The sequence below is a fragment of the Thunnus thynnus genome, chromosome 12 (genome assembly GCF_963924715.1).
Source record: "Thunnus thynnus chromosome 12, fThuThy2.1, whole genome shotgun sequence".
Taxonomy (NCBI): Eukaryota; Metazoa; Chordata; class Actinopteri; order Scombriformes; family Scombridae; genus Thunnus; species Thunnus thynnus.
In genome coordinates, this window is record NC_089528.1 from 3,687,292 (window position 1) to 3,702,177 (window position 14,886).

Here is a 14,886-nt window from a genome sequence, read left to right on the forward strand (position 1 = left end):
ATGTTCATAGTTATCATGAGTGCACAACATCACGTACCTTGACATGAGTTTAAAAGTTGCATCCAGAGCCGTGGTGTAGGTTGATACCAGGATAGCATCAAAATAACAGGGGATGAGGTAGCGCGGGATGTGTTTCAGGTAGTCGAACATGGCTGCCAACCACTGACCCACCTGCAGACACACAATGTTGCAATAAATGATCTGTTCCAGGATCAGCATATCATGACAAAGTGTTAATCCTCAGACACCACAGTTTTCAGAACCATTTTTTTAACTCCCTGTTAAAACCTTACCTGTGCCAGTGATCCCCCTCTGTGTACCAGTCTGTTGGAGACAAAGTCTATCAGCCAATCTCCTTGTCTGAGGTTATCACACACAGGATGGCCCAGGTCATTGTTGGGACGAATATCAGCCAGCACAGATATAAGACCTGCAGATACACAACAACAGATATATTTACACACCTGCGGTGACAAATACCAGGGTGGCTGTGGCTCAGGAGGTAGAGCAGGTTGTCCAATAATCACAAGATCAGCGGTTCGATTTCCCAGCTCCTCCAGTCCACATGTCAAAGTATCCTTGGGCAAAATACTGAACACAAAATTGCTCTTGAAGGCTGTACCAGTGTGTGAATGATTAGAAAAACTCCTCATGATGAGCAGCCTCTGCCATCAGTGTGTGAATGGGTGAATGTGGCTTGTAGTGTAAAAGAGCTTTGAGTGGTCAGAAGACTAGAAAGGCGCTATATAAATGCACTCCATTTACCGTTTTACCATTCAACCACTGTGTGAAAATGGGCGCACACAGTCTAACTACATATTAAGTGTGTGTGCGTATGTGTCTGTTTTTCCAGACAGCAGGGTAAAATCATTGCATGGTATGTCAGAAGCATCTTGCATATTCACTGTAATGAAACTTTGTAATCTGACCACTACAAAGCTACATAGGATATTTAATTCTATTTATAGGATATTTAATTCTATTTATAGGATATTTAATTCTTGCTATTTTTTTGGAGAATATTATAGTTTTTGCAGTACACTGTTTATACTTCTTCTATACTACCGTAAAAGCTATGTGTAACTGGTTTTGGTTATCAGTTCATATATTAATTAATGTATCTACTGTACCTTGTAGTCCAGCATATTTGAAGGTCTCCCATCCTGGGATACTGTAACAGCCTCCACCATCCTCTTGTTCTTCTGAGTCGCAGCGAAACAGCAGGGTATTCAGGTCTGCCAGTGTCAGCGTCGACATCAGCCTATGGAAATCACACACACACAAAGCTAAGAGTCTATATATGGTGCTTTATAGAATAAAATACTCAAACCACACCAAACTTTTTATCTGTAAAAAAACCCCAACAAAAACAGCCAGAAACGCAGCTCTCTGCCAGCTCCTTAAACCTGGCACAGTAGATCTGTGTGTTGTACAGATAATCCATGAGGGTATGCTTTTAAACCCAGTAATACAACTTGCAACCAAAGTACATGATCTTTTGTTGTCTCATGTGCTTGAAGTTAGGGAACATACTGTATTTGATTCAAGTTCCTTGAAGGGTTTGCTGGTCACAACAAGCATAAAGCTTTAGCTTGAAGTGTCATAACCCTAACCCCAACCCTAACCCCCTAACCCTAACCCTAACCCTAACCCCCTAACCCTAACCCTAACCCTAACCCCCTAACCCTAGCCCTAACCCCAACCCTAACCCCCTAACCCTAACCCCAACCCTAACCCCCTAACCCTAACCCTAACCCCCTAACCCTAACCCCAACCCCCTAACCCTAACCCTAACCCCCTAACCCTGACCCTAACCCTAGCCCTAACCCTTAACAAAAAAATCCTCAACACAACATCCAATTTACTTGTTGTTTTCGAAGCTTTCAACCCGTAGCTCCATCAGGGGAGGAAGGCCTCAAGATGTGGTTGAATGCTTCAGAAACAACAAGTAAGTTGGAATTGTTGAGAATTTTGCAGCTGCACCCTGCATCCCATGTACTGTAGCGTGAGATTACATGAGGTTTACATGAGAAGTAGCTGTGTAACTCTCAAACTGATAACAAAAAAAATACCCATGCCATTTCACAAAATACTGTACTGGCTCATCGTCAGCAGAAAAACTCTTAAGTTAACAGATCAGAGAACTGATCTTTAATAAGTGCTTCTGTTCATCTACAGTATCATCATTTATTTCATCTAGAAAACTAAACAAATGAGTCAAGGTTGATTTAACCTTTAATACAGATACAGAAATAGAAAATGGTTACAGAAAAGGTATGAGGAGTGTGTTCAGGTCCATGCCGACTCACTGTGCCAGTGGTTTCTGCAGGGCCTCTGGTGGGTTTTCATCTACTAGACTGCCTCTTTTGTATTTTGGGCTGAACTGGGACAGATAGTACCTCAGCACCCCAACCAGCTTCTGAGCCTTGGGGTCCAAACTGACCCTGTGAGGAGGACAGAGAGATGACCATCATGTAAAAATGTCCACATTTATAAAGCTAGTAAAGCAAGTAAATGTCCCTGTAATAAAAACATGTGCTTAGCAATTTTTATTGATATCTTACTGTATGTGTTGCAGTGTGTTTGTGTTTTACCTGAAGGCGATGACGCTGCCAGGTGTCAATTTCTGAAAGGTGAGTTCTTGCACAAACTCTGATCGACCTTTAGATGTCACCCCAGCGTGCCTCACCACTGTACTCTCCTGTAACTATATATTCAATCAATATTATTACTGATATGTTCATTTGTTTCAGGAATATACTCAGCTATTCAATATATATGAAGACAAAACTGCAATCATTATATCATTTACCGGTATATGCTCTTTTATTTCCACTGTGTATTCTGGCATGCCATTGATGTGCTTGTCATCCTTCCTGTAGCTCCCAGCATGCCTCTCCACTGTCCTGGCCTCCAACACAACTTCCTCTATCTTCCCTGGAGAAATAATATCATATAATGTAATGTAATATAATAGTAAATCAATAATCAAAACAGAAATACATGTTTGATTGCATCACAAACTTTTAGTGAGATCACCTACCAGGTATGAACATTGGTGGGACGTTGGAGCCGTACTGGTGGGTTTTGGGGTTCCAGAAGGCTGTCCTACACACTGACACCACAGACTGGTGGGTGCTGGGACAGTGACGAGTAACTGCAACTACATCTGCATCAACCTGGTCTACATACACCTGTGGAGGAGATAATTCACATTAGGTTTAAGAGATTAAAGTTCTGCCTGTTATCAGCAAGTCAGCAAGTCAAGAGTGTTGCATGTTAGCACCTTTAACGGAGAGCCTAATGACCTAAAAGCACTGTTATTGAAAGAGTGTGATACACAGACCTGCATGAATCCCTGGGCAGCCAGTTCCTGATGCAGCTTGTTGAGCGCCCGTTTCCCGGCTACGATGCCAGTGTGGGGTCCAACCTCACCAGTGGAGGAGGGGGATGCAGAAGCGTTCCACTTGGGGTAAAAACGCTCCTCCTTCACCACAGAGATCTACACACACAAAGACTTTCAGTGGATTTGTATTATGATGATATGATCATATTGTGTTATTGTTTTGCAAAAGTCTGTAGTCCAAATTAAGAGATCAAAATTAGTAATATAAATGAACAACTGGTGGTATTTTTAATTCCATGACATATGCCATTTATACCATGTATCAAGTGGCCATGGTGCACTAAAAGCAGGATAAAACCCTCCAAGTCGTTCCATGTAATGGATGACATGGAGGCCATTACAGTCATGGAACAAACAACTTGGAGGTTTTTATCTCTTATGTGATTTTTGCATACATTAACTATATCATGATATATTGTATATTGATATCAGTAAATATGCAGTATTGATTTCAACCATATTACCCAGCCCAAATATCAGCTCCCCTTGTAATGAAAGTAGTAGAACAGGTATATGTTGTAACCAGTTTACATTTATATAGAAGATAGAAAAGACATTTGGTAGATCCTCCCGTACAATCAGCTTGCATGTATATACCTGAGTGACCAGAAAAACACAACTAACCTGATGTGGTACTAATTCATCGTATCCTCTGGTGGAGCCAGTAGCACAGCAGGCCATAGAGACGATAGCAGAACTGGGCAGAGAGTCCAGCGCTGAACGCAGCTGTATGACATAAACAGAGAGTCCATTAAGTTATGTTTTACTTCATGAGTCTTTGAGCAGTTAAGTAAAAATAGCAGCAATAGAATTTTGTCCACTATTACATAGGAATTTTAAACATTGCAGGAATTATGGAAACAGGAATTTAGCCAACTTTGCTGCATTTAACACCAGAGCTGGGATCGTAAGAGCTTGGAGCAGGAAACACAACCACTCTGTGTTGTGCTGCTGTCCTCCACTTCCATCATCTTGCGGCAATTCATTTTGAAAGAGCAACAGCCAATGGGGAAACGCTAGCACTCGGCCAGCCAACCAATGGTGAAACTTCATCACTCACTCAGTCACGGACAACTGCGTTATAGGGCTGGTCCATGGCCAGTCCAGCCAACAATTGGTTATCAGCATCTTTAATCACCCAACCCCAACCCAATCTGACACGGATAGACACCCACCTGTATGGGACACTCGTTGTCATGGGTTACATCAAGGAACATGGCGTGGGCGATGCAGGGCATCAGTGGGCGGAGACTGGGCTGAACAAAGGCTCCTACTGGCTCGCCTCCATAACGATATACCAACCGGCCCTCCTCATGGCTGTCACCAGCTGACATGGCCTCTGTAAAATGGTGGCAGGGGTACAGAGAAAGACAGAGAATGAAGGCATTGTGGGTATAACCATTATCACAATCCATACTGCTAATGCACCGCGTGCAAGTCCACAAATTCAAGCATTTCGTGCAATTGTGGCCAAAACCTCATCTGTCGAGCTGAGAGGTTTGGACTTTGAGAGCTGATGGACAACACATGCTTCTGTAAGTAAACAGAAGCAGGCTGGGCATGTGTCTGTGGTACTATTGAAAACTGTCAAAAGTCTGGTCAGATTTGTAATCTCATTACTTTTCCTTTCATCAGACAGTTCCTGATTTAAATATTACTTTAAATCATTATTTTATTTAGACAAAGCTTTGGCGTGTCACACATGACATACGGTGTTTTGCAGAAAAAGATGTTTGTATTTCTCAAAGTAAAGTCTTGAAAAAGTCTCATTTTGGTATCAGTACTGGGACTCAAGTATAGTATCTGTGCTGTTACTGAAAAATGTCAAACTTACTGTATACTGCATTAAAGAAACCAAACAACACTTTCTCACACTTTCTCCTCCCACTTTCTGAATGTGGAATTTATGACTAATGGCTCACCACTTTAAGAAATTTTCAGTCACCAGTGTATGTATGCTTATATGCAAGGTTAAGATGAATGTCTGCTTTCACGCAACAAAGGTGGACAATAGTTGTTTTGATATGATTTGATTTTGAACTAAGCTCATGGCATGATTGGTCCAGATCGTTTCTTATTTTTAAAACAGTTTTTAGATGTTATATTAAACTGGATTTATGGCATATAATCTGCTATTTTAATGTCAGAGGGTAATTTTGGGAATTGTGTTTAAATACAGACAGGACAAAATGCAGATAAATGAGTGCAGAAACATAACAAATGCAGGTGCTTCCATACAGGGAATGATCACTCACTGAATGGTTTGATGAGTATGAAAATGAAACCACTCGTCTTTTGGAAGAATGCTGTTCATCCCACCAGTAGAGTTACACACACTTGGAGAATCTCTGACAAGGAGCACTGAAGCTGCTCTGGAGACTCGTGGGATAACAACACCTCACTAACACACTGCATGTTGGTTTTTACTGCCACCAATCTGTATCCACCAACAGTAAATAGCATATACAAGCAACATAAATACCTACCTTGGTATCCCAAACTGTCTACTTTGTCAATGTTATTGAATATACAGTACAGTATATGTAGGTGTATGCAGGACTGTACCTCTTATCAGTGATGTAATCCCTAGCTCGGTAACGAAGATATTATCCAGTTCCTCACTGCCGGTGAACAGTTCAGCCACCACATACAGGTTAGGACACACTGTTCTGGCCACGTCCAGCATGTACTGGTCAACCAAAGCAAGGCAACACACCGAAACCAGTGCAAGAGGTCAGTATAAGGAGGGAGGGAAGGAGGGAGGGAAGGACGGAGGGAGGGGGCAGAAGGTGAGCAAAAAAAAAAAAAGATTGGAAAAAGGGAAAAAGAGGAAGAGGAGGAGGAGAGTTAATGTGAAGGGGTTAGTGATAACAGGCCTCAAAGTAACCACAACATGCAGTCAAAGAACACAGACAGTGAAGAGTAATAAAGAAAGAGATAGAGAGACAGAGGGGATGTTTGGGTATGGAGAGGCACAATGCAGCACAATGCAGTGAGAAGAGAAGAAAAGAGACAAAAACATGAAGTTAGTTCGTGCATGAGAGTTGTACCTCGGATAAGGCTGCTAATTCCCAGCCGGTTAACAAACACATTGTCAATGAGCTCGCTGCCTGTAAACAGCTCAGCTATCACATACAGATTGGGTCTGACCAGTCTGGCTGCATCTAACATGGCCTGGATGAGACAATACACCAGCATTACAGACAGGGAGAGAGGAAGAGTCAGTGGTTAACACATTAAACACGTTAATTACATTAAAATATGCATCAGCAGTTAAAAGACTGGGCTTTAGTGTTATAAAACCAGTCTATACAAGGTGAAGTGAAAAAGTCCTAATCCTGTGTCCCTGTGTTGATTATTCAATTATTTATCATATTTATCATTTTGGAGAATTTTCAAAATCTGTCTTTTTTTCTTCCTGTCAAACATTAAAATATTAGTGATGACTCATCTTGAACACAATATGGTTTGGAATGACTAACCCCACTCATCATATAACACCATACTTGGCTATTAGCTTGTGTGTAGCTAGCAGAGTGATGGATTGGATTTCAGCTAGCAAAATATACATTTATTTACATTTCAAGAATACGGTTGATGTCTTTCTGCAGCTCCATATTGTGCTCATAGACTATATATACATTTTAACATTATTTTTACTTTTATATACAGACTACATATGATCACACTGTATTCACTAAGCCTTTCCCACGTTTAAGCAAACCAATCACATCTCTAGGATTTGATTCAAGAAGCTAAACACTCTCATTTCCATGTCACTGTGACTTTAAAGCTAAAATATACAAATTATATGATGATTGATGTAAATACAGTAAATAAAGACAATACAAACATTATATCAGCCTGTGTTTCTATGTGTTCATGTCTAAATCTGCCCTTGGCATGAAAATGTCTGTCAGTGGTGTTGGGAAAAGTATGTCTTCTGTAGGTATATGATATTATTTAAGCTAGTGGTGAGCTGTTGTGTCTGTCAAGGTGAGCAACAGTAACAATGAAAGCTAATAGCATGAAAAAAGCAGTAAAACTATGTTCAAACACAGTAAACATCAGTGTTGTTTTGTACTATCAGTTACTTGAACACCTGTGGAGGCTTTGCAAATGCACTAGACTTCATTTCAGAGACAAAAGGATGGCATGTTGTAGCTTTAATAACCTAATGTAGCTAAGAATATTCAATTTAGCACTTTTCAGAGAGTGAGCAGTCGCCTCCATTGTTTCCCATGTAAACACCGCTGCAGCTGTGCTACTCAGGTGGCAGCAACAGCAAAGCGTTTTCAACATGCCAGTGTAGCTTGCTGTGTTTCCATGACAATCACCGAAAACACACTAAATAAAATGATGCGGGAGCTAATTTTAAACATAACAAAAATAATCTTGGAGCAACATCAGTTTTGAAGTTTGATTATTAGCTATATGAACAATGTTTATGATATTAGTCAGCTAAACTTGCTATAATAATCTTGTCACGCTGATAACCCTCTCCTCTATTTTAGGGTACATTCCGCTCTATTTAACTGTGTCATGAGATCACAGTAGGTTTATAGCAGCAAAGTGTAGCAGATGGTACATTAGTTAGTAAGATTGGATGTAGCTGGTATCCAGGAGTTGCATCTATTCAAAATCCAGACCATCAACTTCAGCAGGAATCACCTGATCATTGTGTGCTCATTGTGCTCATCGCCATATTGCTCCCATAACTATGCACTAGTATGGGTCTTTAAGTGAGCTTTCAATGGACAATTATGTGGGAAAATGAAAGATGAACACTTCACATTCAAGGTAAATGTGATATGTTTACACATCTCCACATTATTTCTGTTTTTGAGTATAAAAATATACTTCTGTTACTTGTTTGGGGTACAGTGTACTACTAACTGAGCAAATTTTCTCTTTGGATTAGTTTTGTTACACCATGATGTAACATATTTACACTGAGAAATGGGAACATTTACTACAGGGTTGGTTGTTTACATGTTCAGACAGGTCAATATGTTTGTCATTTATCCAGATTATGCAGTGTGACTAAAAAAATAGTCAAAAATAAAATAATAGACACCTGTCTGATGTAATGTAATGTAAAACGATAAGCCTGCAATACATGCTGCCTAACTCAGAATGTTCAATGTTTGCTGAGACAAAGACTTTAGTTTTTAGTGTCTGTGATTCATTTCTATGGGGCTCAACTGCAGTGGATTTCATTACAGTGTACGTGGATTTTTAAATTTTTCGGTCTCTCAGTGTATTTAAACACATCTACTTGACTATATGACGATACCTCAGCTACATGTAAGGGTGTAGAGTGGCAGTTGTCCAGTCTGACTCCATGGAAATATTTGGCTGTGATTTCGGTGTATTTCTGCATGTGGGCCCACAAGTATGGGCAGTCCTCGGGTCCCTTGCCATAGCGAAGTTTGACGCTGTCACCCCAGCAGATCAGCTCTCTACGTATGTACACGTTGGAACCTGCAGGGAGCAGAGAAACACACCAACACTCACACAGTCATTCAGACAGTTCAACATGTAACCTGAAACTAGCTTATTCTCATCTTAAACATACAAATCCAACTGTGTTTCATACCAAACAGAAATGTTTTTAATCGCTATATAATCACTTCTTCTAAAGCATCTGGACTACATTTTGGTTTTAGATAACATTAAGGCTAAATTACAATCTTTATCTCTTGCAGTGGTGGTAATGTTGTTGCTGTGGTGGTGCACCACTGCTAAATGAACACATCAATATAACAACATATCTAACTGATGCAAATGGAACAGAATATGCTTTTTTGTGGCAATTGGACAAATAAAAAGAATATGCTTCTATTTCCAAATCAAAGGATTGCAGTTATCAAAACGTCTACATTGTTGTATCCGATAAATAAATGAATTAAAATCATTGGATGTACAAATATATCCAATAAATCTGATCTCCACTGCCTGTCTTAGTTACAGTATGTTTTCCTCTCACTTTATTGTTTTTGCACCTGATGTTTACCTGGTTCAGCAAAGTTGCGCAGCGGATCATCACCCATCACCCAACCGTTGTGAGCCAGGAAGTGACAACTCTTGTCTGGCTGGTCCATCAGCACCATCTCCTGCGCCAGAGTCATTTCCGGAAATGGGAAGGTGAAATACCTGAGATAGACAGATGAAAACACTCAGATATTATCATGAACCTCATATCCTGCTATTGGGGAAATGATTTAGCTTTGCTATTTATACTTGGCATCACTATGTGTCTCTATCATCCACCTTAACTGTTGCAGTTCACAAACAGGAGGAAGCTATCTTGAGTAACTGACAGTAAAAGGCTGAGTTGTGCAACTAGTTTAAATAGGAATGAGGGTTGAACTGGTGCAGTATTTCTGAATAACTACTTGGTATATAATTTTCACAAAATTCATCCCTGAGTGTCAAAGTGAGGGCTCTGAGCAGAAACATCGACATCTGAAGAAATCCCTTTTCCTTCAGGACTCAATGATGGAAAGTACAACTGATATTCACTCATCCTGTGTCATCCCTGCTGCTTTGTGTATTAATTCCTCCCAACACACAGGCTTATTTTGTTTCTGTTAGTGTATAGTAGTTCATATAGTTTGGTAATAAAACATATAAAAAACAATCCATATCAAACATGGCAAAAGCTGACTCATTAAAGTCAGATGTTGATATTCTTTGCATATCATACTGTATCTATCCCATTCCTCTTTAAACCTGTTACCTGGTAACCAGAGGGTTTTTCCTGGTAACAGGCCCCAGTTTGGGGCCATGGTCAGCCAGACGCTCATACACTACATTTCCCACAACACAGTTGGCAGCCTGGAGGAAAAATGAGAAAGAACATAATGAACATTTGCCAACTTTCTATCCAAATACACTGTAGCACACATTTTTATTGAATTTCAAGAAAATTGGCGACATTTCTATCCACTGCTGTTGTGTGAATTATAGGAGATGAACAGTTGGTGGTGATAAATCTTCAGTCAGTGCCATTGAACCATTATAGAGGAAGAGGACACAATGAGATGACATCATTAAAAGAGCGGCAGTCAAAGCTCAAATAAGGGAAAACCATGTGGAAAACGTGATGGAAATTTGACATTTCTGTTTCAAGTATTCACTTTGAGATTACAGTCTCATCATCACTCCACACATATCTGATGTTTTCAACTCTTCAGTGGAAGCTTTGCACAGTATGTACAGTGCCATGCCAACAGGTGTCAGGTTTGGCTCCAGCTGGCTCCCATGTGCCCTCATGTGTGGCTGCTACACTGTGACATGTCTGACCTTTCCTTAAGTGCTTGCTCATATTATGCTGTTGTACTGCATTCTGCCATTAGCAGGTACCCTGCCTGGTGATAGATTACACTTAACCCTACCTGTTCCTGGTGCTGGTGCATGATGTGGTATTGTTCTTCATTCAGCTCGTCCAGCTTCTGTCTTAGCCAACCACAGCAGTCCTCTATGTGCTGTGGAGAGTCGCTGTAAGGAAAGGCAACATTAAACAAACGCTACATACATTGTTTAAACTAAAAATAACAGTAACAGCTTATGGTTTTGAGTCAGACCTGTGAGGTACAAATGTCTCCAGAGCAGAGTCCATGTCCACTGTGTTGCCATAACGACGGTAATGTGGGTCCTTGATGATCCTCAGGCCCTTCCTCCCTCCAGTCTTACTATGGTCCGGCTTGGCGCCTTAAAACAAACACAAGATCTGTTAAATAACATTTTAAGCAGATGTTTCTATACTAGCATCATTAGTCACTGAACAGACAGACATTTGTGTTGCTGTCTGTCTTGGTTCAGGTATCTGTCAGTTTGAAAAACTTCTTAAGACTTTTCTTATGGCTCAGAAGGACATATCATAAGCATTGTACAATATATAAACACACCTCAAGTGATGTTTTTATTGATAAATAGTGTAGAATTCAGAGCAGAGATACTTCTCTGAACTGTGTTATTTTGATTTAAAAAAAACTACTAAAATCTACCTGCAAAATCTTGTTTTTAGCATGTTTTAAAAGCGCTCCAACCATTATGAGGTTTTACAATGTTCAGTGGTGATGTGTCTACACACCGTCCTGCAGCAGGGTTCTGAACCGCTTGATAGTGTTCTCCACTTTGACCTGGTTGAACTCCCACAGTTTGATCTCAGGATACACATCCATCCACAGCACACTACGGATGGCCTGATACACACAGAGAGACAAAAAAAACAGGCAGGCAAACACAGAAGATTATAATTCATCAAATGAAAATATTTGTGACTACAGCTTTTACTGCAAGTGTTTGGCAAGTAGAGTATTTCACTAGATGTGCCAATTCATGTTAGTCAGCAATACCAACTGTGTTGTTTCCTCATAGTGATTTCATTCACTGGCTTTTCATTTAGCAAGTAGTCCGACATCCCTGTGAAATCCTGTCAGTGGTTATTCATTATTATGTAACACAATAACAAAAAGCTTCTTTGTGTTCTTTATCTGAGTGTGGACATCACTTATTCAGACTTTACTCACATCAAACTCACTACCAACAGTTAATAATGCAGGAAAACACATTCAAAGTCACATACTGACAAAAATACAACAGTTCCTTTCTCATCTGCCTGCCGTTCCACAGATTACACCAATCCATGAGCTCTCTGGTGTTTCAAACAGAGACAAGCACATTCTATTTGTCATTTCCTACACATTTTTTCAACTCCAAATCTAATTTTTGTTCTGCTACATCTATTGTTCTGGCATTTTGCTGCATCCAAATGTAAAGGTTATGGAGTAGTTAAGGCTGTCAGATGATCCACAAACAAAGGTTGTCTACTCTATAACACAGTCATGAAGTGTGTCACATGCACTCTTCTCACAGTCTCACAGTTGAGCAAGTGTGCACTAATCACAACTAAACACTGTTTGTACTCACATTAAGATGGCCTTCATTTGTAATATTAGGAGGAAGTCCTTTAGATGCGTAGCGTCCATCTGCTACTCTGGTGGTTAAATGCCAGATGGCTCTGTCCAACACCCAGGCTGCACGCAAGTGAGGAGAGTTCACCAAGTTGTAACCACATTCTGGATGCTTTCGGATCCATAGACTGTTAGCCGCTGTAAAGAAAAACAGAATCAAAATCACCATTTAGCTGTTTAAATGACAAATGATTACAGTGATGAATGCTGGAACACACACTTAAAACTGATGGCAACAATAGTGAGGATGAGCTACAAAAGGAATCATGTAGTTATTTATATTCACAGCTGGGAAAATGTTGTTTTGAACTGCCTTTCATCAACTCCACTGAAAGAGATGATGGTGAAACCAAATGGATACTGAAATGTGGCATGCTCTTTAAATAAAGTTTGCTTACTGGTATTTTTGTACAACATTAAGTTATTAGACAAGAAAATATGTACAGTATATGCATATATAAATGGGTGCAAGTGGATAAAAAAGGATGTCATATCATATATAATACTACATTTTGGCCGCAGACAATGAGCCAGCTTGATTTAAATAGTTTAGAAAAAGTTGCCATATTCAATAAAACTCATCTACATTCCCTCTCAGTGAGAATTACATTTTTTTCTAGCTCTTATCAGAGATCTACAGATAGTCTGACAGTCAGTAAAGCAACCACTCAGTCTGTCGTTAACCTTTCAAACAGGCTCATTTTACTGCCTGACCTTTTCTGTTAGAGGGAGGGGGGATGAGGTGATAAGGGTAGAAGGGTACACAGTGCTAACATAAGAGAGCACGTACAGTACAGAGCTGCACACATGACTTACTTTCATGTTAGTGTATTCAGTTTTTATTCATAATCTACATCCAATTACATGCATTTGAATGTATCAGCATTCTGACCCCAAAAACACATGAATGTGTAGTTGTTGTAGTTATTATAATCTAGGTGGATATCCCTTCACTATAATGTCAAACCTTATTCTTATTTTTTATTTATTTATGTGCTACTCTGTGTAATACTTCACTCAGTGGGGTCACCTTCCTCTCCTCACTGTTCCCCCTATGGGCTAGTAGTTATGGCTCGCTGCCAGTGGCCTCTATTAATGTGAAGTCCATTACTGGTTTAGCGTGCTGCTCACACACACTATATATTTCACAATGTGTGTGTGTGTGTGTATGGAGAGAGAGATTAAGTGAGGGAGTGGAGGAAACTATACTCTGAAAGCCACTGCTGTCTGGACGGTTGTGTTTTATAAGAAAGTGATACATAAGAAGTAATTAAATTCTTTTAAAGAATCCACCAAACATTTAATAATGTACTGACATTACTAATTACAGAGGAGATTTGACAACATTTGTTATGATTTGCATTCCTAAGTGCTACTGTGGCTAGAGATTGTATAGATCTCACTGCTGAACTGAGTGTGTTGCTGTTACTACCATTTATTTTTACTAATTCCACTACTTGAATTAGTCTTGTTATATCCTTGTATTTCTCAATGTATCGTTGGAATGACCCAGTTTAATCTGGGGGTCAATAAAGTTTCACTTAATCTGATTTGATCTCACCCCTGCCAATGTCAACACATTATGTGTATACTGTAGAATGATGTTAGTGACACAAAAGCACTGATCTGATGACACATTGTTGGCAGCTGAATTCATATTTTCTGCCTGCAGGACTTTTCTTTTCACTATTTGGTAACATTTTTGTGAATGACACTTGCCTGCAATTGGATCAGAACATGGGGCCTTAATTATGTTGAAGATCAAATCTCATGGATGCACACCTACTCATGGACAGATGACATTCATCAGATTGAAACAATCGATTTACAACATATTTATATTTATAGTTTGCTGAATCTGATGTGGAACACTCATATAATCAAACCTCATGGAAAAAAGCCAGAAAGATTTAGGAGAAGAATTTTGAGAACGTTCTTTCATGAGGTCTCCCAGGGATGACATGTTCTATATAAATAAAGCTTACCTGTCCTTAAAGTCCCATAATATTTTTCTGACTGGTGTGAAATTGACAAAAAACCTATCACACACATTAATACACAAACACACACATAGCCACTCACCAGTATGATTATACACTACATCGGTAATACACAGCAAGCCCCAGTCTTTCCTTAACTTCTCCACCAGCGCCCCCACATCTTCCCAGCTGTAGTTACGACCTTCAGGACTGAACTCTGGGTTAAAGGACAGCTGGTCCGCCAAGGAGTAGCAGGACCTAGACTCTCCTAGAGTCTGCAGGGGCGTGAGGTGGACCATGTTGTATCCTGGGAGAGGACAAGACACAGAAACACTCATACTGTTAATAAAGCAACACACCATAGTGTTTAATACTAATAATAATAATGAAAATGTGCATTATGTGTAGTGAGAGAGGCTCAGGATACACTGTCCTACTGCCGTCAAACATTGTACCTGCACACACACACACAACAAGGGTAATAATTCAATTCAAATAAAATAATATAATATGATAAATA

The 14,886-nt window shown here is 39.8% G+C and overlaps 1 protein-coding gene across 3 annotated transcripts in view; it reads right to left on the reverse strand.

Annotated features, from left to right (window-relative positions):
* The window catches only part of agla (amylo-alpha-1, 6-glucosidase, 4-alpha-glucanotransferase a), a 30,436-nt gene that overhangs the window by 7,566 nt on the left and 7,984 nt on the right, over window positions 1-14,886 (reverse strand). For 2 of the 3 annotated variants that reach the window (XR_010930859.1, XM_067604834.1), the window contains exons 5-23: window positions 14,470-14,673; window positions 12,344-12,525; window positions 11,505-11,616; window positions 10,996-11,122; window positions 10,807-10,909; window positions 10,149-10,246; window positions 9,423-9,562; window positions 8,703-8,890; window positions 6,457-6,580; window positions 4,582-4,745; window positions 4,031-4,132; window positions 3,347-3,502; window positions 3,044-3,194; window positions 2,813-2,937; window positions 2,595-2,707; window positions 2,310-2,444; window positions 1,131-1,261; window positions 294-430; window positions 38-171 (exon numbers count right to left, since the gene is read on the reverse strand). Coding sequence is in view for 2 of the 3 variants with exons in the window: in XM_067604834.1 (XP_067460935.1) it covers window positions 38-171; window positions 294-430; window positions 1,131-1,261; window positions 2,310-2,444; window positions 2,595-2,707; window positions 2,813-2,937; window positions 3,044-3,194; window positions 3,347-3,502; window positions 4,031-4,132; window positions 4,582-4,745; window positions 6,457-6,580; window positions 8,703-8,890; window positions 9,423-9,562; window positions 10,149-10,246; window positions 10,807-10,909; window positions 10,996-11,122; window positions 11,505-11,616; window positions 12,344-12,525; window positions 14,470-14,673 (2,626 nt within the window). In the remaining variant the exon portion in view is untranslated. Of the gene's footprint in view, window positions 1-37; window positions 172-293; window positions 431-1,130; window positions 1,262-2,309; window positions 2,445-2,594; window positions 2,708-2,812; window positions 2,938-3,043; window positions 3,195-3,346; window positions 3,503-4,030; window positions 4,133-4,581; window positions 4,746-5,971; window positions 6,096-6,456; window positions 6,581-8,702; window positions 8,891-9,422; window positions 9,563-10,148; window positions 10,247-10,806; window positions 10,910-10,995; window positions 11,123-11,504; window positions 11,617-12,343; window positions 12,526-14,469; window positions 14,674-14,886 lie in introns of all 3 variants that reach the window. The other variant, XM_067604835.1, reaches the window with a different exon arrangement.